At 34.9% G+C, this 24,217-nt stretch overlaps 1 protein-coding gene across 1 annotated transcript in view; it reads left to right on the top strand.

Annotated features, from left to right (window-relative positions):
- LOC149806556 (structural maintenance of chromosomes protein 2-like) overlaps positions 1-24,217 on the top strand; it is a 57,019-nt gene that overhangs the window by 18,178 nt on the left and 14,624 nt on the right. The window contains exons 9-17 of the mRNA XM_089954567.1: positions 4,584-4,638; positions 8,177-8,297; positions 10,752-10,870; positions 14,163-14,301; positions 16,233-16,379; positions 17,198-17,402; positions 21,654-21,789; positions 22,049-22,173; positions 23,737-23,930. Coding sequence (XP_089810693.1) covers positions 4,584-4,638; positions 8,177-8,297; positions 10,752-10,870; positions 14,163-14,301; positions 16,233-16,379; positions 17,198-17,402; positions 21,654-21,789; positions 22,049-22,173; positions 23,737-23,930 — 1,241 coding nt within the window. The remainder of the gene's footprint in view (positions 1-4,583; positions 4,639-8,176; positions 8,298-10,751; positions 10,871-14,162; positions 14,302-16,232; positions 16,380-17,197; positions 17,403-21,653; positions 21,790-22,048; positions 22,174-23,736; positions 23,931-24,217) is intronic.

Below are 24,217 nucleotides of genomic sequence, written 5' to 3'. Positions count from 1 at the left end.
TATAGATGAAGTACAGGTTTAAATGTAGTGTCTGTTATTGTAATTTTGGACCCCCACCCCTTCCTTCCCCAAAGGCTTCACCCACGATGCCAAGACTGTTGTTATCTACAGATCTGCATGAAACATACTAAATATGACCAGCCTTCTTCACCTGATGATGAAATTCAAGATTCAATATCATCTTTGAAGATGTGGCATTTGTCCCGCATCCCATCGTCCCCTTTGGGGCTGCATAAAGGATGAAAAGCATTTATTATAAACTGCTCATCCACATAAAACATCAAAACAATTTATTTTACTCTCTTTCAATTGGACTCTAGATGGAGTTCAGGTTGCAATAAAGATTCCTGCAAAATGCCCAAAATTGCCTTTGCGTCTCGCAAATACGCATTTAGTGTTGAAAATCTGCAAAAGTGGGAATAAGAAATCCACATGTCATAAAATATGCTATCACTGACCAGAACAGGAAATTATTAAATATGTGCATGTGCGATGGTTTAACCCTTTCATCACTATGGACCAGTTTTCCAGTCATGGGGAAGTAAGTCCATAAACACTATGGACCGCTTTACCGGTTTGTGGCAGTGTTCTTTAACACTATAGTACCCGACTATATAAATTTTGGGGTACACCTAATAACTTTGTACTTGTAATGTAGATATTATATTTGGATTGTCTCTTGAGTTTAGCTTGCATACAACTTGAAATATCGAACAAAGTAGGCACTTTTAACGAGTTTTCCGAATGGTGAAATTTGTATACAAAATGGCGGAGTTCAAAGAAAGATCAGATGAAAGTGAAGTGTCACAGGATTTTACCAATTTCAACCTAATAAAGTTGGATGAAAATGAGAGAAGGCGTCTGGAGAGGCAATGGAATGCGCTTGTGGGTGACAGTGATGACGATGAAGAGGACTTTGAAGGTTTTGAACCAGAGGAAGTGTACGCTCCACGTAATTTTGTTTGGATGAAGTTGGAAAACCAGAGAGATTTGTTTCAGTTTTCTGAGAGAGTTGGACCCAACCGAGTGTTAGATGGCTCCAAGAAAGCTTTGAAATATTTTCAAATATTCTATTTAGATTAAGTTTTTGGAAACATTATCCGTCTAATGAATTTGAATGCGACGATCAAACATGCCAGAGGCGATACAGGTGTGTGGACAGATCTTACCTTGGATGAAATCAAGGCATTTTATGAAATTTTAATTTCTATCTGTCAAATACCTGAAAGAAAGACTTGTATTACTACTGGAATTATTCATGAGAACATCTAGGGTCAACAGAACAAGTTTTGGGAACTTTCTAAGTTTTCTAAGAGGTATATAGATAATTACTTGTATTTTACCAGTTGTTATCTGTTTGCACCTGTATTTTAACAGTTGTAACAGATATGCACATTTTAGTCAATTAATCATAAAATTTGATTTTGACACCTAATCCAGTCAGATGTCTTTAAAATTGTCAAAGTTATGTTATTTCAAAATTCACAAGTCATTTTGCTTTACAACTCCAGAGTTACTTAGTGTTGAGGACTCTACGCCCCCAAAGTTACTTAGTGATGAAAGGGTTAAAATAGCCATTGCAAACACGTTTCTGAGGCGATTCTGATACAAAAATCTACATTCACAGATTCTTTTACATTCTGTTTACAAAGAGTTGGTTTTGATTCTGGACAAAAAAAATCATGGCTTCTAAAAAGCAATTGGATATCGATGAAAGTAATTCAAAACTTACCTAAAAAAGACCCACTCCCAATGTTTTCATAAAGAATATACTGAGGAGTATGAAATCATAAAGCCAGGAAAAAAATGCAGACGCATATGCTTTCTGCAACATCTGTACTTGTGAATTTTCAATAAAGTCTAGAGGAATGTTTGTACGCAGACATGTTTCAGGTAAAAGGCATTTTGACCTTGAAAAAGAAGTTAAATGCTCTTAGAAAATTGTTGGATTCTTTTTTATTATCGGCTGGATCTAGTGTGACTTCATCTTCTATGCCTAAGTCTGATATAATTAGAGCTGAAGTTATGTTAGTAGATATTATTACTGGACTCAATCTACCTATGAGCACACTTGATACATTTTCAAAGGCTTTTAAAATTATGGTTAGTGACTGACATTGCTAAACAATTTCATTGTGATAGAGCAAAAGGAACTGCTGTTGTTAAAGAAATAGTGGCAAATACTATGTTAAAATTAGCTTAAAGCTTGCGGAATTGCCCATTCATTGTTTCTACAGATGGAAGCAATGATCAAGGAAACTTCAAGATCTTTCCATCTTGTATTCAGAACTGTTGATCCAGTATCATCATCAGTAACATCAGACATTCTCTCAATCCCTGTTTGTGAAGGCTCAGCAACAGGTGAAGAAATATTCAATTGATACAGAATGAATTACAAGTTCATTACATTCCTTGGAAGAATTGCTTGGCTTTTGGGTCTGACAATGCCCCTGTGATGGTTGGGAAGGACAGAGGAGTCTAAAGAGCAACCCAATTTATATCTTTCAGGCTGTGTGTGTCACCTGATGCATATAGTGGCAGAAAATGGTGCTGCATGACTGCCACATAATGTTGACCAGCTTTTGAATGATGTATATTATTATTTGGACAAAAGCAGTGTTCAAAGATATGCAGATTCCACATGATACGAAAGCAAATAAAAGTCTAAAATATGTTTCAACTAGATGGCTAAGCATCAACAGGTGCTGACAAAGACTTCTGGACAATTGGGACCCTCGTCATGAATTTTTCAAAGAGCAAGATAAGTCTGCATCATTTTGATCTTTCAAAGAAAAAGTAAGTAACCTGAGACACACCTCTTCTCCAACAAATCACCTTGTTTGTCTTTTGGTAGATGCTCTAAAACCATTTGATGATGTGAATACAGAGCTACAGTGTGACGCACCATTAATACGTGTGCTGAAAAGACATCTTGTGAAGCTTTCAGCTATGCTTTATCAGTCTGTTACAGAAGTTTAGTTTGAAGTTAAGCACCATCAAAAAAAGGATAAAGATATTTTGATTGGATAGCCTGCAACAGACTTTATTGCTCGAAAAGATGAGGTCCACCTGACAGAACAGAGGCTGCAAGATTTTTATGATGGGGCAAGAAAGTTGTTTGTACATCAGCAAAATACATTAGAGACAAGTTGTCCCTTAAAGATGATTTATTAAAGCATGCTGAAATTTAGGATCCAGGATTGCAACTAGAAGCTAAAATGGCATCTTTGCATTATTTCTTTGAAAGATTTTCCATATTATTACTGAGGAAGTGCCCGCAGCAGAATTGAAATTGGAAATGGCACAATATCAGTCCACAAATATTCAGTCATGTCTGAGAAATTGAATCAGTGAAACGTGGGTTGTGATCAGCCATTTGAAGGAAGTTGGAACAGCGGTCTTAAAAATATTGCCAAAAATAATGCTTTCATTATAGACAATACCTCATTCATCTGCACACTGAGCGAGTTTTCTCCCTAGTGAGAAAAAATCAAACAGAGTTAAAGAATAGATTGAGTGCAGAGACTGTAAAGGTACCTTTGATTTCAAAATGTAGACCATGGTTGGCTAGAGATAGGATCTACACTGAAAATGAGCTGCAGGACCTGAAAAGTGCTTACTACAGGTCCCTTAGGATGAATTGAGTAGTCCTGGACTTGAATTTTGTATATTTGTATATATTGTAAATAGGTGGATACTAGGTTTTATACATAAATATTTATTATAAATATGCATTACTGGTATTTGAGAGAATTTATTATGTTTATTCACACTAACTTACTCATGTTCCTCATTTTCATGCTTTGTCCCTCATTTTTGTTGGTGGTGTCCCTCAAAAACATTTTCTGGGGTAGGCATGCCTAATCCTTACGACCTATGAAAATATGATATTTGACCTCCAACCCTTCCCCACAGGGGCTGCATCAAGGACATGAAACCTTCATTGTCATCTATTTAGACTCAAGAAAAATCAGACCAATGTGATCACCCTCATTCAGCACATGTTAAGTTTCAGGGAAACTGAGTGAAGGGAGGATGGACATGATCTATCATAATACATGCAAGACATTGCAGATATAATCATTGTCAGAGACAATGTAAAAATTGCATTTATTGAAATGATAACATGTTTGTTATCAATTCTGTGATTTCTGGTAATTACACTTGTTTTTTCAAAGGGATTTTGTAAATATTTGTGGTAAGAACAAATGAAATCGTTAAATTATCTTATTAGACATTTTTTGGTACCTTAAACCTTTAGAACTTTCCAAGTATATTATGAATGTTTAGTCTTCAGACACCTATAATCAGTTTGTGATGAAGGCAAGGAATATAAAGCCTCTTATCTAAGTATTTTCATTTTAATGATTTGGAGACTGCCTTCCTGTAGTTGCTATGTCATCAATTTTACAAATCAGGATTAGAAAATTTTACAAATGCACAGTGAATAGTTATTTTCTATAATGCATTATGTCTGTATTTCTCCATTGTACTATTTTCTGCATAAAAATTTCCAGCTGCATTTATTTAAAATCTTGAATAAATGAATATTTGTAATAGAAGAAAATTATTTCCTTTTCCAGCTGCCAAGAGTGAAATAAGCAATGCTGAGACAGAGACTAAGCAAGCGCAAATGAGGTAGGTTTGGGAAGAAAGAGATTTGTTACCATCAGTAGTGTTAAAATCTTCAATTAGGGAAGGTTTAGTTTCCAGGTATACCTGTAATGATAGGCATAACATGGGGTTAGAAGTGGACCTCAAACCTTTAAAGATACCTTTTGACCTTAAACACCTCAACAACAACAAAAAAACCAGGAAACCTAAATATGAAAACCCCACAAAATGTGAACAATGAAAAACTCTAGCCTTTTTTGGCATATTTTTCATTAGGTTAGCATAGCAGTGAAGAAAGCATGATAATTGTTCTTTTTCTCATGTAAAACTCAGGTAACTTACATTTCGCTTGCCCAGCTTTGATTTCTAATTGCATTATCTCCCTTGGAATAGCTCTACAACTTGGATGCCCTATGATGAATATCAAAGAACTGAGTTGGGGTCCATATAGAGCAAATTCATGTCTTCACATGGAAACTTTTAATGTTTTTTACAATTAGTATACCTCAAATACCATTCAGTATATTCTGATGAATTTGGTAAAAACATGGTCTTCTTGAGCTAGTTGTGCCTTTTATGGATTTTGTCTCATCACTCCATTGTACACCCAAAAAGGACATGAAATGTTTACCACCATAAGGCATAGTATATTCTGTTATGTCCATATGTCAGGCATACATCCATATTTATTACCAATTTTATTTCTGCACTATAACAAGACTTATCCATTACCCACAATTACCAAACTTTGTAAATTGCTTGCAGTTCGGGAAAGGAAGGACCCTGTTGATTTCATGATGAAAAAGTTGGTGTTAAAGGTAGCTGTTAATGAAAGAAGAAAACTAAGTGTCCACAGAATAAATCTAGTGCTTCACCATCTACAGTTAAACTGTTGATGGCTTGTTAATGGGTTTTGAAGGGAAAAAACTATTGGAAATCAAATGGTCAAAGGCCAAGTCTGTGTCTGGAAGAAGAAAAATGATTCCACACAAGATCATATGTTCAGTATCTCAGACCTTTAATAACTTTTGTGGATCTTGGGGGACGGGAAGAAGATTCTTGGGGTAAGTCCTTGTAACTGAGAGGGAAAAAATGGTTTCTGCTCAAAACACTTTTCAGTTATTGACCATGGCTCTTAACCGAGATTAGTGGAATTCATGCACTTCATTTGGGGGATCAAAGGATCAGAACTCCTGGCCACTGTTTATCAGAAAGTTCTTCCACCTGTCAGGCATCACAGCACTAATTGAGCCAAATAGCTGTTACTGCATCCTAATTCTATTTCTGTAACAAAATCGTATTTTTCTCTACTTTTGCTTCAGACCAATGGAGAATGTTTCATGCATTCAGCAGAAAGCAGATCAGAACCTAAACAGAAAGTTAAATATCTATTGGAATACTTTAGCATGGGATGACATATGATTTGGTCCATTCTAGAAAGGTTATAAAATAAATATGCATCATTTCACAATTCCAGAAAATGTCACATAACAAGGAGTTAACTTTTTTTACAGTTGATAAATCTGGGAAGAAAGTAAAGTTAGTCTACTTGAAAACTACATGAACATCTAATAATAATAATAATAATAGCAACTGTTTTCAAACGCCTAAATTATGTTACCTTTGTAATGGCTGCTTATTATTAATCAAAGAAACTGATTTTAAAGATATTTTTTTATCAGATGGAATAAAGATGTAAGGGTTCTTTGTAAGAAAATAATAAATAGTTAGGATTTGTGCTTAGTGTAGATTGGCTCTAGAATTTTCTAGGTAATCGCCAAATTTGACTCCATAAAAGCAGTGACGTTAAAGTATTTGGCTTACAATTAGAACTGTTTCAGTAAAACATACATGGTACCCAGGAAGGGGACTTTCAGTGTGGAGTAGTCACCCATAGATGCAGTTAAGAATTTTTCTATCATTTTCATTCGACTCAGTGATTATCCGAGTACCCTAGCATACATGTTTTTTAAGTACCTCAGCTGGTGTACAATGTATCTTGAAATGGATTAGCTCTTAAAGGGAAATTTTGTGTTCCTGATCTTAGCTTTAGCCTTTACCCATTCTCTAGCTGTGTTTTATATTAAAAATAAAGTTCAACATTCTCCTAAATTTTTTAAATTTCAAGTTAGAATTTTGGATTCAGTGCTCAAACATGTTTCTTAAAGTAGGGGAATGACTTTTCTCTGCAACTTGATAATACAATAGGACAAAACTATAACGTTTAAATCTCCAAATTTGACATGAATTCTCGTCTGAAATGTTTGATCCTCATTTGCAGTTTCTGACAATCACTGGTGTAAACATGACATAGTTTAACTCAATAATGACACTTGGTACAAGTTTAGTCTTTAGCCTTCAGCACTGTACATAAGTCAAAAGTTTGATTATAGAGTGAAGAGCTGACATTTTTTGCTTGAAAAGTAATAAACTATGAATCAGTGTTAAGTGTTGACTCCGAAAGTTATTTCTCTGAAATGACCTTCACAATTTCTATGGCAAAATGATTGAAATTTTGTTCGTTTCTTTTCCAAATACACAAATCAAACATGAGTCTTATTTGTTGTGTCTCATATATAGCAGATTAAGCAACCTTTAAAAAATTTCTGTAAGTCTTATGAAAATTACCCATAAAATAAGGTTTACGGAATACAAGTACAAATTATGGAAATATGATTGTGGTAAAATCCGGCTACTGTCTTGTCCATGTTTGATTCGGATTTGGGTTTCATATTAGATTTTGTGGGATTGGTCAGGGAACCAGACTAAATTTACAGGAGTACCTCAGATGCTTGAAACTGCACATATTTTCTGATGCATCTTGATTAAGCTGCTGCTTTTTTGTTTTAAATATGTCCAATAGGTGATAAATTTTCTGGATGGAAGGGACAATAAACCTCTTAAAAGTTGATACAGTACAGAAGAATAAAAGAGAATATTAATTTTCATGGGTAAAAACAGGAAGGCCAACAGTTATGTTTATTGGACATCATGTGTTAATTTGAACATATTCATAGTGGGAAAGATGATTACCATTACTACTGCCCACGTTAAATTAAAAACATTTTTGCGGGTTACATCAAGTTGAGAGATACCAAGAAGTCAATGAGCTCCATAGGGTTTTGAACTGCAGCTTGTGAAAATGTACTGGAGGTATTTTAGTTAAACATGTTTACCATTGTTGCATCAGTTGTGAATTCCACTTCTGGACTTTTAAAAGCATGTTTTCCAGCTTAACAACATCATTATATGATATTTGTTAATATTTTCCAAAAGTTAGACCATACTGAAAACTGGTCTAACTTATGGAAAACATTCGACTGCCTTACTGTGAAGTCTTGTTAGGGTTGGCTGATATAGTTAACAAAAGTAAGATCACTCTTTCACAATTTAACTTACATCAAAATGAACTGGATAATATTAAAAGATGTTTAGAAAAATGATAGCCTGTCATTGCCAAGAGAATGGTACCAATGTCTTGCTCTCTGCTAAATCTGGGAAGACAAAAAATAAAAACCTGGTTTTTCTTTTAAAAAAATAACTTTTTTATTACTTCTGTCAGGCTGAAGCATGCTCAACAAGAAATAAAGAAGAAACAGGCAGAATTGAAGAAGACAGAACAAGAGTACAAAAAAGATCAGTCGACGTATGATAATGTTCAGCAAAGCTTGAAGAAATTGGAGGTAGATTTTTACTTCTCTTTTCTTGTGAGCAAAATGGTCGTAAAGTTCTATATGATGTGTTTAAAAAAATCTGTCATGAAACTGTCTGGATTAATATTTATGAAATACAGTATTCCCATTCATCCAAGTACATTTATACCCTACCGTTTTGTACTGTGTTATGTATATTTAATTATACATTGTTTGTTAGGTTTTTTTTTTGGTTGTTTTTAAATTTCTTTATATGCTGTGGGTAACGAAACATATCTTTTATGTGACCTTGGCCAATAGTGACCATTTTGGTAAACAACTTTTTTTGTTCTCAGTGAGATCATTATCTTAACCCTTTACCTCATAGAGCATAGTTACCCAGTGCATCGTGCTATAAGTAGAACACCGACTCCATACGCATATGCCTACCTGTTAACTGTTAAGCAATGTAGTGTATGTTACGTTTAACAGCAATTTTAACCATTTTACAATTTTGGTACACATCTATTATGTGTGGAAAAATGTAAGAGTAAAGTCTGATTGTTTCTTCTGTGTAATTATTTTTCATGGAAGAATTTTTTATGTGCTTTAAAATCTTGAGAGAACTCATTCACCTTCAAGTCAGTGAGACAGCGTGACCAACCATAGCTGCCATTTCTCATGCTCAAAATTTACAAGTTTTTTGTCTGCGTCTACATCACTAAGTCATCAGAATTTGATAATTTATTAAAACTAATTGCTGCCTACATCAATATCAGAGCCTTTACCTAAGTTATTGAATCTTTCATAGTTATGATTCTAATCGTGAAAACTTTGTAAGTACTGAATGAAATCCGTGACCTCCATTTTGGAGAGTGGAGATTACAAACCAATTACTTTAAATAGCAGATATCGACCAGAGCATAAACAGTGACCACATGATCTGACGTAATTGTCATTCGCAGAAATGAATGTAGTATTTAATAGGGGGTTTTCCCCAAAGGTGGCGCTACGAAAACCAGCATAAAATGGCTGATGTTTACAGCAGACGTCAAAAGGCGCTTCCATGTAAATGGATAGAGATGTCAAAAGGTGCTTCCATGCGAATGGAGTAGAGGTGTCCAAAGGCACTTGCATGAGGTAAAGAGTTAAGATTAATCAAGAACATAGTATTGTTTTTTTATAGTTATACTTGATTTCATGATTTCCATCATGTGCCTGATGGTAACAAACATTCTATTCCTTCTGGAACAATGAACCTTTTATCCTCATACTGGGTTTTGCTTTGCATCTTAGTTTGACATATAACATGCTTTTCTGAAAGTTTGTTATTCATGCTAAGATCTAGCAGAATCAGTTTGTATTATTTTTGCGTCCAGAAGTTCTTTTGGGCTGGAATTTATTTCTTCAAATTATTCAGTTCAAGTGATTTTTCTCTGAAAATATAGAGTGCCTATAAAAATATTCTTGACATTCACTGTGATTTACAGTGAATTCAGACATGGAATTATCTTACTGTGTTTCAACAAATGACTGTTGGCACATCAACACTTTATGAGCCATCACAGACATATCAACACTTTCAGCATTGGATTTAATTTGGATTTCAACTAAAGTTTATTCAGAACTTTTATTATTAGGACTTGTCTATAATTCTAGGATTATTTTGGGATTTAATTCGTAATACCATAAGACCTTTTTTTATTTTCACTTTGTTTTCTCGGGGAAATAAATTATTTGTCGAATTTTAGAAAGCTTGTTGATTTTTCACTCTTTTCTGTTACTTATTTAAAGAGCATAGACTCATAAGAACAGATTAATAGAGAATCTGGGTCAACAATTTACTTCCAAGAATAATAGTGGAAATGTATCAGAATTCGTTGATCATTTACTTTAGTATTTGAGTCAAAGTCTTCTTAGTTGTGTACTTGCATTAATACTTCTGCTATTCTCTTGAAGCCAGACACATACACCACACACACACACACACACACATTGGCACAGAAGTCGTTACTTGTTACACTTTTAAAATTGTATGGACTTGTTGCTGTAATTACAAATATGCTAAATTTCACAGTTGAGATAAATGCCATTAGTATTTTAGTTATTAAGTTCAAAGCTACTAGATGTTCTTAGTTTAGTCTACTAAGGTATACCTGTTCATCATCCTCCAAGCTAAGTTGTATTATGCAACACTGCAGTCACTCAAGCCAGGCATTACTGGTGGCCATGGTATATGTCACTGGTAAAGATAAATGGAGGAGCTAAACAAGTTTGGCATGGTGAAACTATAAGTTCCATTCCAATTATAATAAATCTGACAAACTCTTTGAATTGTTTCATAGGGACATGACTGGAAGATAATTTCAGTTTTGGGTGAATGTATAAGCAAAGACATTGTATGTATTATTGATATTTTTAAAAAGATAATTACAATTATTATTAAATGTTGTTATAAGATAAATGGATTCATTTTATAAAATTTGCACTTTATCATAATTTCAGTCTGAGCTCAAAAAGCTGTCGTATGAAGAGGGAAAGGATGAAATGTTGGCAGCTGAGCGGAGACAACTCAGTCAAGAGGTTCACAGACTTCGGGAACATAAAGAAACATTAGAAGCTAGGTCAGTTGCATGACACCTTGTTTGACTGTAGCACTGTATGAACTATATTTTTCCATCTGTCAATTCCTTTCCCTACATATTATTGAGCTCTGCATAGTGATCAGTGTAACATCTGTGTGCCTGTCTTTCCATATGTCCACCACACCCAAAATTGACTTCTGTTTTGTGTTCCAGTTATGAATGTCTCTTCTAGCTACACAAAAGGCTACCTTAACAAAAAGGGTTTTTTATAGTATCTGTATTGACAAAATGTGTATGTGTGTTTATGTTTCCTATATTTTAGGCACAACAGTACATTGTTTACATTATAAGTTTTTCAGCTGGGTGCAAACCAGTCATTAATTAAGGCTTTCAAAAAATGTGTATGCTTCAGGTTTCAATTTGAAGCTCTCAGAACAGTAATTGTACAAATAAGTAACAACTGATTATGGAAAACAGTCCCTGCACACAACACAATAGGATAAGAGTCCAATTTTCCCTGACCTTTCTTACCTCCTGCAAGATATTTTGACAGCAATGTTGGGGTCGAAAGAACTTGACTTAGGATAGAAACATAACAGAACAGACAGTTGCCATCATTTTGATTATCAAATCATCTTATAATTTCCCTTACATTGTTGCATCCATATTTTTCTGGGTTCAACTTTCATAGTTCCTGCCATGCACTGAACAAATTCATTGGCTTTTATGGTGAAATGACACTGTGAAAACAATGCATCATTTCATGAGTAGAATCAGGGATGGAAGTTTACATCTGCATAGGAATCCACTTCTGATTGGTCTAAATGTGAACATACAGGAAATAATATGCTGAATGGATGGTCATATCAGAATGGGGTTTTCAATAGAAGACTTCATATGATGGCTATTTTAAAAAATCATGTTATTGCTTTTCTTCATAGGATGGTGTTTTCACTAAAAGAATTCAAGTGATGTCTAGTTGGTCCCAAATTGTTGTTGTTGTACAGTTTAACGCCATTTTTTCAGCACACAATAGGCTATACATGGTGGCCAGTATTAATGGTGGAGGAAGAACCCAGGAAAACCCCAGAAAGAACCACCGACCCATGAGAAGCTACTGGCAAGCTTTCTGACATACCCACATTAGCCGAATCCGAGACTTGAACCCACGCAGACAGAGGTGAGATTGCAGTGATCCATAACGGAGAGCACTTTAGACCACTCGGCCACTCGGGGGCCCTTGGTCCCAAATAAAATTGGTGCTGACATGACATCTAAATGGTACTAAATGAAAATGGCTCCATTCACACATTCAATTTAGCCACCACAGTAGCCACCTTGAAAATATTGTTATAGCTGTTCCTGAATGGATGGTCATATTAACATGGGGTTTTCACTAAAAGACCTTATGATGTCTAGTTGGTTCTAAATGAAAATGGTACTGATCTAATATCCAGTATGTCTACCACAGCAGAAATCTTTAATGCTGCTCCTTATTAATGGGAAGTTATCATCATGGGTGGTTTTCACTGGAAGTCTTATGGCATTCAGCTGGTCTTAAGTAAAGTTTATGATGATCTAATGTCAGCTATGGCTACCATAGTTTCCTTCTTGAAGGTCATATTGCTACACTTCCTAGATGCAAAGTCATATCAGCATTGGGTTTTCACCAAAAGATTCATGATATCTAGTTGGTACTTTATGAAACTGGTGTCAATCTGACTTCCAGCATGGCAGTTGGCTTGAAAGTCTTTTTATTGTTACTCCTTGATTAAAATTGGAGATTGGAATTTTCACCTTGGACTGGGGACTAGTACCAAGGAAAGAGATAGCAATGTAATAATAGCAGGTAAGTAGGACATAAGTAAACTTTACCTCCAAAACCTAAATTTTATGGGTTTTATCCCATTTGCTGTTTTGGGGAGTTATGCTTTATGTCAGTTTATAAGAAAACTGAATGCTAGAGGACTGGCATTTTGTGAACTCTGCAAGAAAGATCTGAATTACTGTAATCACAGTTGGAAGAGTTTGGAACAGCACCCACAAAAGAAGCTGCATACGGAAAAATTGAAGCTCAGAAGGCATCAGGAAAAAGTACAATTAATTACTATAAGAAAAAAGTCAGAATATGCACACTGCATGTTGCCAATACAAGCACCAGCTTGAAAGGAAAAGGGCTTTCATTGAGAAGGAAAAGAAACGATTTCACATTTAGCAAACAAAAAAAAGTCAATGTTGATAAAAAGGAAAGCTAAAGAAATCTTTGCCAAAGCTGCAAAAAGCTCGACTGGCATATCAACAGGTTGTTTCCATTGGAGAAAAAGGCAAGTGAATGTATGGGATTATTTGTGTCTTGTTGATGTACTTGGATGTTTATTTTACCGATTTATGAAAAGAGAGAAGTATAATATAATTGCTGCAAAAATTTACAAATTATTGTGATTTAATTACAGTGTGAACACTGACATGCACATGAAATAACTTCAGCATCAATAGTTTTGGAGATCAAATTCATGTGACAATAAATATTGTGAAATTATTGAAGTAAAGTTGAACATTTTTGGTAAGTTTATTAGTTTTTCAAATGATTATTTTTTATTTTTTTCTTTCTTATGATCATAAGTTGCACCAGGAGCAGTTTTTTATGAGTGTAAAATGCTCTTCCCCTCAAGACCCCGTTGGGGGAGGACCCCCAAACCCACCTTAAAATTTTTTCAGCTTTTTTTTTTATGGAAGACCAAAATCAATCTGAACCTATTTTGTTTTAATGCATGGCCTCATTTAACACTCACTCTTGTCTTTCTAGTTACTTTTGCTATATTTTATTTTGGCAGGAGGTTCCTCAAAAGAGTCAATAATGAACACCAGTTATTTACATTTCGTGGCAAATTTTATCCAGATGATAATTGTTATCTGACTTACATCCTGTTCAAATTGTTTAATACCAGGTCCTGTTTTTATACGAATTCTCAACTTGGAGTAAAATCTCAATTCATGTTTTGCACATTTGTTATTTGTATACTATGCTTGCATTACACTACTAAGATATTGACCTTTGATTTTATATAAAAACACAATTTTGAGTAGGGTACATCTCTTATTAAGATGTTTTGTTTGTTTGCTTGTTTGTTGTTTTTGTTGTTTGTTTGTTATTTCTTTTAAAGCAAGACCAGCTTATTACAGTTTGACCTTGTAAGTTGTGCTCAAACCAATATGCTATTAATTTTCATTATGCATTCTTTTTGTTGTAATCAGCAGTATATGATAAAAGACTCAGAAAGTGGTTTTCAGTTGTCCTGGTAGATTTCATAATACTTTTCTCTCACATCAGGTTCCCTCAGCTTCAGTTTGAGTACAAGGATCCAGAGAAGAATTTTGACAGGAGGAAGGTCCATGGTTTGGTCTGTAATTTAATCAAAGTGAAGGACGTCAAAACAGCCACAGCTCTGGAGGTCTCGGCTGGAGGCAAGGTGAGATGGTACTCATAAAAATAAATTTTATTTGTTAGGAGAAATTCACTTTCAGCTCTCCACCCATATAAATTCGAATAGACAAGGTCATTGACATGTTGGATAAGTGTGTACATCAAAATTAGCAAGTTTAATAATTTTTTTTGTTACTATTAAAAGCTATTCTAAAATTTTCTGCTTAGTTCAAAAGATCACAGTCAATTTATCAACATTAATACGGCTTATTTGTTTACTCGGCGATATGACTCATATTGTTAAAGCTATGTTAAAAATCCAACACACACACTCATTCTACAGCACTCCTTTCCCTAACATGTTATGCCAACTAACTTCAAAAGTGCCACTCATCACATGTTTCTCCATGGGCTAAAGAAAATGGAGCAAAATAAAAGCCAGTATAGAGGAAGTGTACAAGTCAAAAACCATAATCAATCCAAAAATCTGCTATATTTGAGGGTCTGTGCTGGGAGCAGTGTAGGTAAAATAGTAGGTACCCTAAATCTTTTTATTTCCTCCATATGTAGTTGACTTTGCCTTGCCCACCATCCTCATCCCACTTGAATGCCATAGTTGTAGTGTTCTACCTACAAAGTCAACTTTCATGCCACTTATAAGTTAAAAGTGCAATATAACATGTTACATACCGATAACTGCCATCTCTCTGTCCACATGGTGTTGAGTTTCGGACTCAGCAAATGTAGTTATGTGAGAAAGCTTGCTAGTAACTTCCTGTGGGTCAGTGGTTCTTACCAGGGTTTTCCCCAGGTATAATGGCTTGTGACATGTGTAGTTTTGCATAGGTCTATGAGAATCCCACCAAAAATTCACATGTACCTTCAAGAAGTGAGTGAAGTTCTAAGCTTTTTGGATGTACAGTGGTCCCCCACTTAAACAACCTTCCTGACCAGTAGACAACTACTTTATGTGGCCAGAATTCTTTGACACAGATGAGTTTGTATTCATAAGTACCCATGGAGGATTGCCATCCTTCTAACACGGCCAGCATATTAGTGCAGAAACCGTCAAATTTACATATTCCAAGTAGTCCTACAATATAAGATGCCTCCCTGATATTTGTGTTGCCCATATTGATGCTTTGCTCCAAACTAATGTCATATTGCTTTAGTTGGACTTTCTCTTATGTCTTATTTCTAATAAATTCAAATTCAGACAGAAGCCAAAAATTGTATTTTCAATTTCCATTGATCTACAGTTCATTTGTATGGACTGATGGAAGCTGGAAATGCTGAAATTGGATTAAGTTCAAGTATGTTTCTTTAAGAAAACAAATAAAATTATACTAATATTGAATAAAATGTTTGATAGCTTCATTTTGTTCAAGATACTTAGTATCCATTTAACCGATAACAGAGCCTTGTGGAAATCCAAAACAACAATCACCTGGGCTGGAATGTTTTGTGTCCTGTTGACTATGTAGGGCTTGAACCATAGTAAGACTGTATTGTGAATGCCAAATACATGCTGAAGATGGAGAAGTAATATATCATGGTCTATTGTGTTAAATGCTGCAGATATGTCAGGGAGGGTGAGGTCTGTAATCTTTCCATCAAAAGTGGCCAGATTACTAAATATGACTTGCCTAACATCAGTAAACAGAATATGACCATGAAGAAAGAAAAAAAATGCATCTTGGCTTGAAGTCCTTTCAGTTTTCACAAATCCACTTTTGTTACAGCAGAAGGTGAAAATCCCTTAAGTTATTTTCAAAGACCACTTAACAGAAATTTACCAAAGTTTCACAGGGAAGCATCCTGTCTTGAAGACCTTTCTAATGTATACAAATGATGCCAATCTACCATCAAATATGGCCACCTGTGCGTGAGTGTGTGTGTTCTAGATTTTGGAAATAATTTAAGTCTGCATTTGTCATCTTTGGAGGTTTGCATATCAACTCTTACCTTTCATTTCAGTTGTACAATGTTGTAGTGGACACAGAAGTCACTGGGAAACAGCTTCTTAGTAAAGGAGAGCTAAAACGTAGATACACCATCATACCACTGAACAAAATATCAGCCCGTGCTATTGGTCCTGATGTTATCAAAAGAGCCGAGTCTCTGGTACTGTATTTTTAATTATTATCCTTAAAAAATGTATATCCAGTACTTATTGTATGCTTGACACTTATGAAAATTAAGTAAAGCTTATTTTAGCATTATATAGATACATGTACATAATAATAAGCAAAAGTAATTATGTAATAACTAGAATTTCGCTTGTTTAAAACATATCCTTATTCTTCCCTGTCTTGTCCTCCACCCTGAAGTATGAGACTTTATAATAGGTTTGTGAGAGTAAATCTGCCCCAGGGACAAATTTCAGCTGGATAGTGCATTTTTGTCTTCATGCTAAGTATGTGCCTTGTTATATAGTGGGGATGTCAATAGTTTTCAAGCTATTACCCAGAACTAGTCCCTTGGGAGGGATAGACCCTATGATCAGTGTGTGAGTTACTGCCTAGTAAGTGTATAAATGGTGGTGGGGTGGTGATGTAAATTGTTTCTGTATTACGATTGAGGGGCTAAGTTTCATATAATCTTGTTTAATGTGATGGAGGAGAACAAGGACATTACACATGTATCGACAGTAATATCGTCATGAATTTATCAGCAAAAATATATTTCCAAGTAAACATATGATTGAAAGTTTTGTTTTTGTACTGAGTTGAGGGGTTTCAGTTTATGGGGGGAGGGGGAATGATATTAAAGAAGAAAAATTCAAGACTAAAAAAATTGGTCTTCAGGAGATTTTGGTATACTTAGGTTTCAGTTTTGATGAGTTCCACTGTAATATTAATCAAAATCTAAAACTTCTTGTTGCAGTGATGAATAATGATAACTTGTCTGTTATTACTTTCATCTTTTGTTTCATTTTCTAGGTTGGCCCAGACAATGTCCAGACTGCCCTATCCTTGATCGGTTATGAGAAAGATCTTCAATCTGCAATGGAGTTTGTGTTTGGCTTCTCTTTTGTGTGCACAGATATGAATACGGCCAAGAGGGTGACCTATGATGAGAAAATCATGAAAAAATCTGTCACACTTGAGGGAGATTCCTTTGACCCAGCAGGGACACTGACAGGAGGTAAGGATTATGGTTTACTTAGAAAATTCTAGTTACTTTTATAAATGTTTCTCCTTCAGTGTTTCATATTTATTTGATGATACAGGTCATGTGATCTTGGTTTTTAAAGTTTTTATGGCTGTACCTTTTTTTACAGTTGATTTATAATAAAACACAGCTCGAAAAATCAACTTACTATAATTAAACCTTAAGTTTATTGTCCTTGACCAAATTGCAGACCTCCTACTTCTACCAATTGCACAAAGTTTCTACACAAATCGACTCCCAATTACGAAGCTACGCATTCATATACCAACTATACATTTAGAATAATAATAAAATAATCTGTTTTCCAGGTCCACAAACCATAAAATGCAAAACCTAATTTTCACCATTTCTGGTTAACCATGACTTCTGGTCCTCATGGCTTTCAGATTCATTTGAGTCATAGCTTCAATCTATGCTTTATACAAGAATATCGCTATTTGGAACATCCATGCTATTATGGATAACAGTCTGCCAAAAAAAAATAACCCAGTTAAATTGGCTATTCAGTCATTCAAAAAGAAATTTGGAGATGAGTTTCTTTGTTTATTTTCAATCTTAGAAAATAACCCTTGTTGCCTAAATTTTCTATTTCTATTTTTCACATGCCTGTCTTCCCTCCCAAGTAAAATTCCTCCACAAGAGTTTGACTACACATGAGTGTTGCAAACTACACATTTGTTTAAACTACATTTACTCGATTGGGGGGGTAAACAGGTCTGAAATTGTAAGGTACCAGAATGGTTTTGTTTTGGTTTGTTGTTTTCTCGCATAGCCGGTTTTTGTGCGGTTTGGTATAGCAACAAATGAGTTATTTGCACTGCTGATCCATGGTATCATTTGAACCTGCACCCATTCAGTCACAAGAAAGGCACACCACTGCTGATCCACAACAGCTCCTTACAAGACTGAGTTTTTTTATATCATAGCTTATCAGAGCATGCAGGGAGAATACTGAGCTCATGGCATGGCCCTGCATCCATTGTCTATCAATCCACCCACATTTGTATTTGCTTTTACATCTTGTAAATTGGTAGGCCAGTGTTCCTTAGTACATGGTTTATCAAAATTGTGTTCAGGTTAAATCCTCTAGCAAGTTTGGCTGTGCTAACTATATGGAAAGCCTATTTCAAACTTATCCAGGACAGCTGAGCCAAGATTGATCAAATTTGGAAGGAATGTTTCTCAAGAATTTGTCATGGGTGGTTTCCCTTGTAATGGTGTGGCTCCTTTAACAACCAGGTGAAAAACCTGTTTTCAACTTTTTCTTATGAACAACAGGGCCAGTTCTGACCAAACTTGGTAGGAATGTTCTGAGGACATGATCATTTTAAATTGATTTTGGGATAGCTTTCCTGGCAATGGTGAGGCATTCTAAGAACCACATGGAGAACCTACTTTTAATTTCACAGTGGTGAGCCCATTATGATCATACGTTTTTGGACAGTGTCTTAAGTTATGTTTCGTCAGATTTATATGTGGGGTGGCTCCCTTGGCAGCAGTGAGGCAACCATGTGGGCCACTTTTAATTAAACTTGGTAGGAACAATTAATCTAACATATTTAACCAGATTTGTTTCAAGGGCAACTCCCTAACAATGTGTGGCTTCCTTACCAATTAGCATAAAAACTATTTTCGGCTTTATCTCTAGAATGGATCGGCCAATTTTAATCAAATTTGATATGAAGGATTCTTAGGACATGGTCTTTTAGAATTTGTTGATGTTGGAACCTTTAGCAGTAGTATGACATCTATAAAAACCAGATAGATAACCTGTTTTTGACTGGAGAATGGCTGAGTTAATTTTTATTAAACTTGGTATATGTGTTTATTAGGACATATTGTGGCAAAATTGTGTTTGGGGAGACACCCCTAACAACAGACCTGCCAACTCTTAAGATTTTGCCATCAGTCTCTCGAAAATTACCCTTAAAATACGAACTTATGGCATACTAGCAAAAACTATGGAAAAATGATTGTTGCTGAAAAATCCAGATAATTGGTTCATCCATGTTTTATTTGGATCCGGGTTTCATCTTAGAATTAGTCAAAGTAGTCAGGGAACCAGACTAACTTTACAGCAGCACCCCATATGCTTTAAAATGCACCTATTTGTTCATGTGAAGCATCTGCATGATCAAACTGTTGATTATAGAATTTTTTTAAATGGCATCCATAAAGCGATGCTTGTTTAAGACAAAAAGGAAAATAAGTTTCTAGAAAAGTGTTAATAATCAACACAGAAGAATGAAAAGGAATATTGAGATTCTTGTGAATAAAAGCTGGAAAGGACACAATTATGTTTATTGGACATCACGTGCCAATTTGTGTATGTCTCGTGGCAGGAGATATGATTGCCCTCGTCATGTTAAATGGAAAACAATTTCCATGAATTATGTCAAGCTGAGAGATAGCAACAAGGCATTGAGCTGCATAGGGTTTGGAACTAGAGTTTGTGTAACTGTACTAGTGGTAAATAAAGTCTCTGCGTACTTTACAAACGTTTCAGTTGAACATAATGTTTATCGTCAATGCGTCAAAGTTTTAATTATGTTTTCCAGCTTTACAATAGCAGTTATTGATATTTTGTTACACCTTACTGAAAACTGGTCAATCTTAACGGAAAAATCAACTGCCTTACTGAGACGGACTTGTCAGGGTTGGCTGGTCTGCTAACAATGGCCTCCATAACAGTCAGGTGGAACACTTGCGATCTTGTACAGCTGTTACTAATATATTAATTTTTCATTTTGTCTAACCACATAAAAACCAGATTTGATAGGTCCTGGTATTGCCACCTTTCACATTCTCACTGTTCCTTTAACCTGAAGTTCTCAAAGTAAAAGCAGAGTTAAGCATATCAACCAGTTTTAACCAATTAGATCGAAATTATCCTGACATGGGTGCATTTCAACCAAATTTACCTCACTTGGCACTCAGCATTAAGAGGTTAGTGTTAGGACTGATCAGCCTGATGTCAGAATAATGTGTCTGGATGGGACATGATGCCCCAGTGCTAAAAAAAACACTATAAACTGCCACACTAAAGACATCATAGTGATATGACTGAACAATTGTTAAAGCTATGTTAAAAATCCAAAACACACAAACACATACTCCCAATCTCTTGGTACCATCCCTGCCCCTTGGTGGGGCCATGATGTCAAAATTATAATAGCAATATATTTTAGTTTTGTTCTTCATTCATATTTCCATAACCAGTTTCACATTTGGAATTTAACATCACAGAAACCTTATGGATTTTACTACCCCTACCGCTGGGTCAGATATAGGGTTAATATATATGACCATTTGTTAAAGGATTTCATTCTTATGTTTTAATTAATCTTTTCATCCCATTCATTACATATTTAGAATATTCACTTCATAGTTTCTCCTTATCACACCATTGTTCAATTGTTTTATCCCTGCATGGTGCAGTTGGGTCTAGAATTCAATGCCTGTTTTAACTATGACATCATATTCTTATCTATCACCATGTACCAATCCTATTCTTAAACTATGTCAGTGAATGGAATGGTGTCTTTTGGTCAAAAAAGTACTTGTTTTTGGTTAGAGTATTGTTGTCTTTTCCATCCTCTTTACACCCTTTTTGGAATACTTCCCTTACTTCCCATGGCATTAATGCGCTTGGGTTATGTTTGGGGTAATGAGGTCATGTCCTTTGATATATTGATGGTTTTTTTAAGGGGCATATCTTGTGTCACTCGAGTTGTTTTGTTAATTTATCAGAGTTAGAAGGTAAACAGTAGTGATTTAAATTGCATTCAGTGGTGGCATAGGCATTTGTTAGGGTTGATATGCCACCAACTAATGAAGGAATTAAATTTTCAAATTCACAAGTGTGTCTGTTTGTCTGTCTGACTGACTGACTCCTAGTACATTTTATCTAATTGTACTGGGACCCAACTTATAAGTACATGCCTGCATACAGTGATGTCAGATTCACTTCATATTTGGTATCATCAGGTCAAGAAGTATAACACTTTGATTAATATATTTGTATTATTGTATTTCAAAAAAGACTTTTTGAATTTAATACATATTTGGAATATCACATCACATAATTACCACTCATCTTATGCTAGTAAGCCCTTTAATATATCTGCACCTTGTCATGGGGGTATACCATGTTGTTTTTTTAAGACACATTTCTTGTTCTCAGTATATATCTCTGTACCTTAAAATCCTCTTATACTTTATTAGGTGCTCGTGCTCACACCAACTCTATACTAGAGAAACTGGTTGAATTAAGAGACATAGAAGAACAGCTAATGGAGAAAGGGAAGAAATTGGGAGAAGTGGAAGCTGAATTGAGCTCTATAAAAAAAGTGGCTGAGAAGTAAGTCTTAGTGGTAAATTATAAACAGTAGTCAAGGGATACTTTAAATGTTTGTTTTAAATCTTTGAAAAATAACTTAATTATCTGACTGAATCCACACCCTTTTTTGTTTTTGTTTATCTCTGTAAAGTTTAAAGAGAAACTCCTACAATAATTTTAAACTCCATTCATTACAATTCTTTGCAAGGAATGTCTGAATACATCAACAGGCATGGTAATTTTAACAAGGATTACATAGTCTTTTCACCTTTTTATGAAGGTACACACAAATAAAGCAACAGTATGACCTTAAGATGCAAGAGGTTGAACTAATGAAGACCAGAATGGAGCAGGGCTCACACCACCAACAACTGGAGGAGATTAATTCCCTACAGAAAAGCATTGGTGGGTACAATTTCATACTGAGGTTATATCTCCAGGCTTTGCCTTGCCTGGATCACATTTCAAAATCTTTGACAAGAATTCCGCTTAGAAGTTGTTTTCTTTGTTTACTTGCTGTTTGACTGCATGAACTATCATTAAGTTTTGTTATTGATGTTTCAAGGGTGTTGAAAATATGTTGCAAATGAGCTGGAGCTATTGGCCACTCAGATGTGACAGCTGTTAAAACTCTATGGTCTTAAACTAAGTAATAGAAAAGAAAAAGCCAGCATGTTTTGTAAAATTTACCAAATAATGTATTTCCCTAGAATACAAAGTGAATATTTCAATAAAACTTACAGTATTGTGAATTGATTCCAAAATAGTCCTAAAAGTTCTGTCACAGGTCCAGGTGTATGAAGTTCCAATTGAATTCCAGTGGTATACCAAATAAATTCTGATATTGAATGTGTTGATGTGCCTATAGTCTTGCACTTGTTAATGTGCCAGTGGACTGGAGTGTGATGATGTGCTACAGTCTTTTGATATATCAAAATGATATAATCCAATATGTCCTTGCTGAATTCACCCTAATTCAAAATTAATGTTTTAGTTCAAGAATATTGAGCACTGTAATTCCATTGAATAGTAAATTGAATAAATAAATCCACCCAAATTAAAAACTTTCCCAACAATAAGACTGATTCTGCTTTGAATCTTAAAGCAAGAATGAATAATCCTAATTTAAACAAGTTTTATATTCCCCTCTATTTGACCTAAGTCTTAATGGCCATTTTCTGGAAATACTCTGTCAACTTAACAGAAAATTTCCTTTCTGGAAGTTTCTATGGTTAGAATCAAGACTGTATCTTTAACTCAGACTGAAGTAAACATGTTTACAGTTAATAATGATCTGAATATTTAATCTGTACTGATGGAGAAATATTAGTTATGTATTATGTTGTTTACAAAATAAATGTCACTGGTCAGGTACAGCATTAACTTGATTTTGGACAAAGATCAAGTACAAAACACAGATATACAATGCATACAATCATTAAAGAAAAGCCAGCAAACAGAGTAAATTAAATATACATAACATAGCTCAAAGACTTGGTGTGATAATTATAGATTTGATTGACCACGTTGAAAAATTGCTACAGAGGTAATGGAAAATCAATTATTTTCTCTGGAAATGAAGTGGATACCAACATTTCCTTTCAGGCACCGTCGTCATTATCTCCCAATAAATCTGTGATGATTTTCAATTGTATCATTTCCCTATTTAATCTTCAGGGGTTTAACTTTACATGTTGAGCCCATGTTAGCACAAAGGTAATACATAATGATCACTTTGGCAATTGTTTCGTTATCAACACTTTTCTTGAGGCTTTAGTTAAATATTTTCACTTTTTCTTGTGCACAACATGCAGTCCCTGATCTTGTATTCCTGTAAACAATGCAGATCCAACTCTAAAGATGATTTGCCATCTGTATCGAAATGTTGCTTATCAATCTTAATTAATTAGAAATGTCTCTATCAAACAATAAGAAAAGCATTGTCTAATGATTACTACACTTAAACAGATGAGCAAGAGGACATGCTAAAACGATCTGAGGAGACCAAGAATAAAAACACATCCAAAGTGAAAGAGCTGGAGAACAAGATCAAGAATGCCAAGGCTCTGCGGGAAAGGGAGCTGAAAGATGCGGAAGAGTCTGTCACTAAGGAAAAAAAAAAGATGGAGGACTCAAATAAGAAAATGAAGGAGAAATACCAGGTCCTGATGCTAAGAATAAAGATTTGTCATTTTAGTGTAAACTTGAGACTTTAGATTAGTGACATTAGTTTGAATGTTCATAAGGTTTTATTAAACAGTTATAAACTAGGGTATGACAGAGTTTTGATTTGAGCAATTGTGTCTCAGTTAAGTCATTGCGAGCAGGAATGTTTCATATGGAACTATTTGCAATGTATGGAAAGGACTTTTTTTGGTGTTTTATTTAGGTTTTGAACAATTTCATCACACCAAGCTGGCTTCAAAAATATAATTTTTTAAAATTAAAT

The sequence above is a fragment of the Sinohyriopsis cumingii genome, chromosome 1, assembly GCF_028554795.1.
Source record: "Sinohyriopsis cumingii isolate HCF-2022 chromosome 1, ASM2855479v2, whole genome shotgun sequence".
Taxonomy (NCBI): domain Eukaryota; kingdom Metazoa; phylum Mollusca; class Bivalvia; order Unionida; family Unionidae; genus Sinohyriopsis; species Sinohyriopsis cumingii.
Note: the sequence above shows the minus strand (reverse complement) of the source record. Positions and strands in the feature narration are given on the sequence as shown.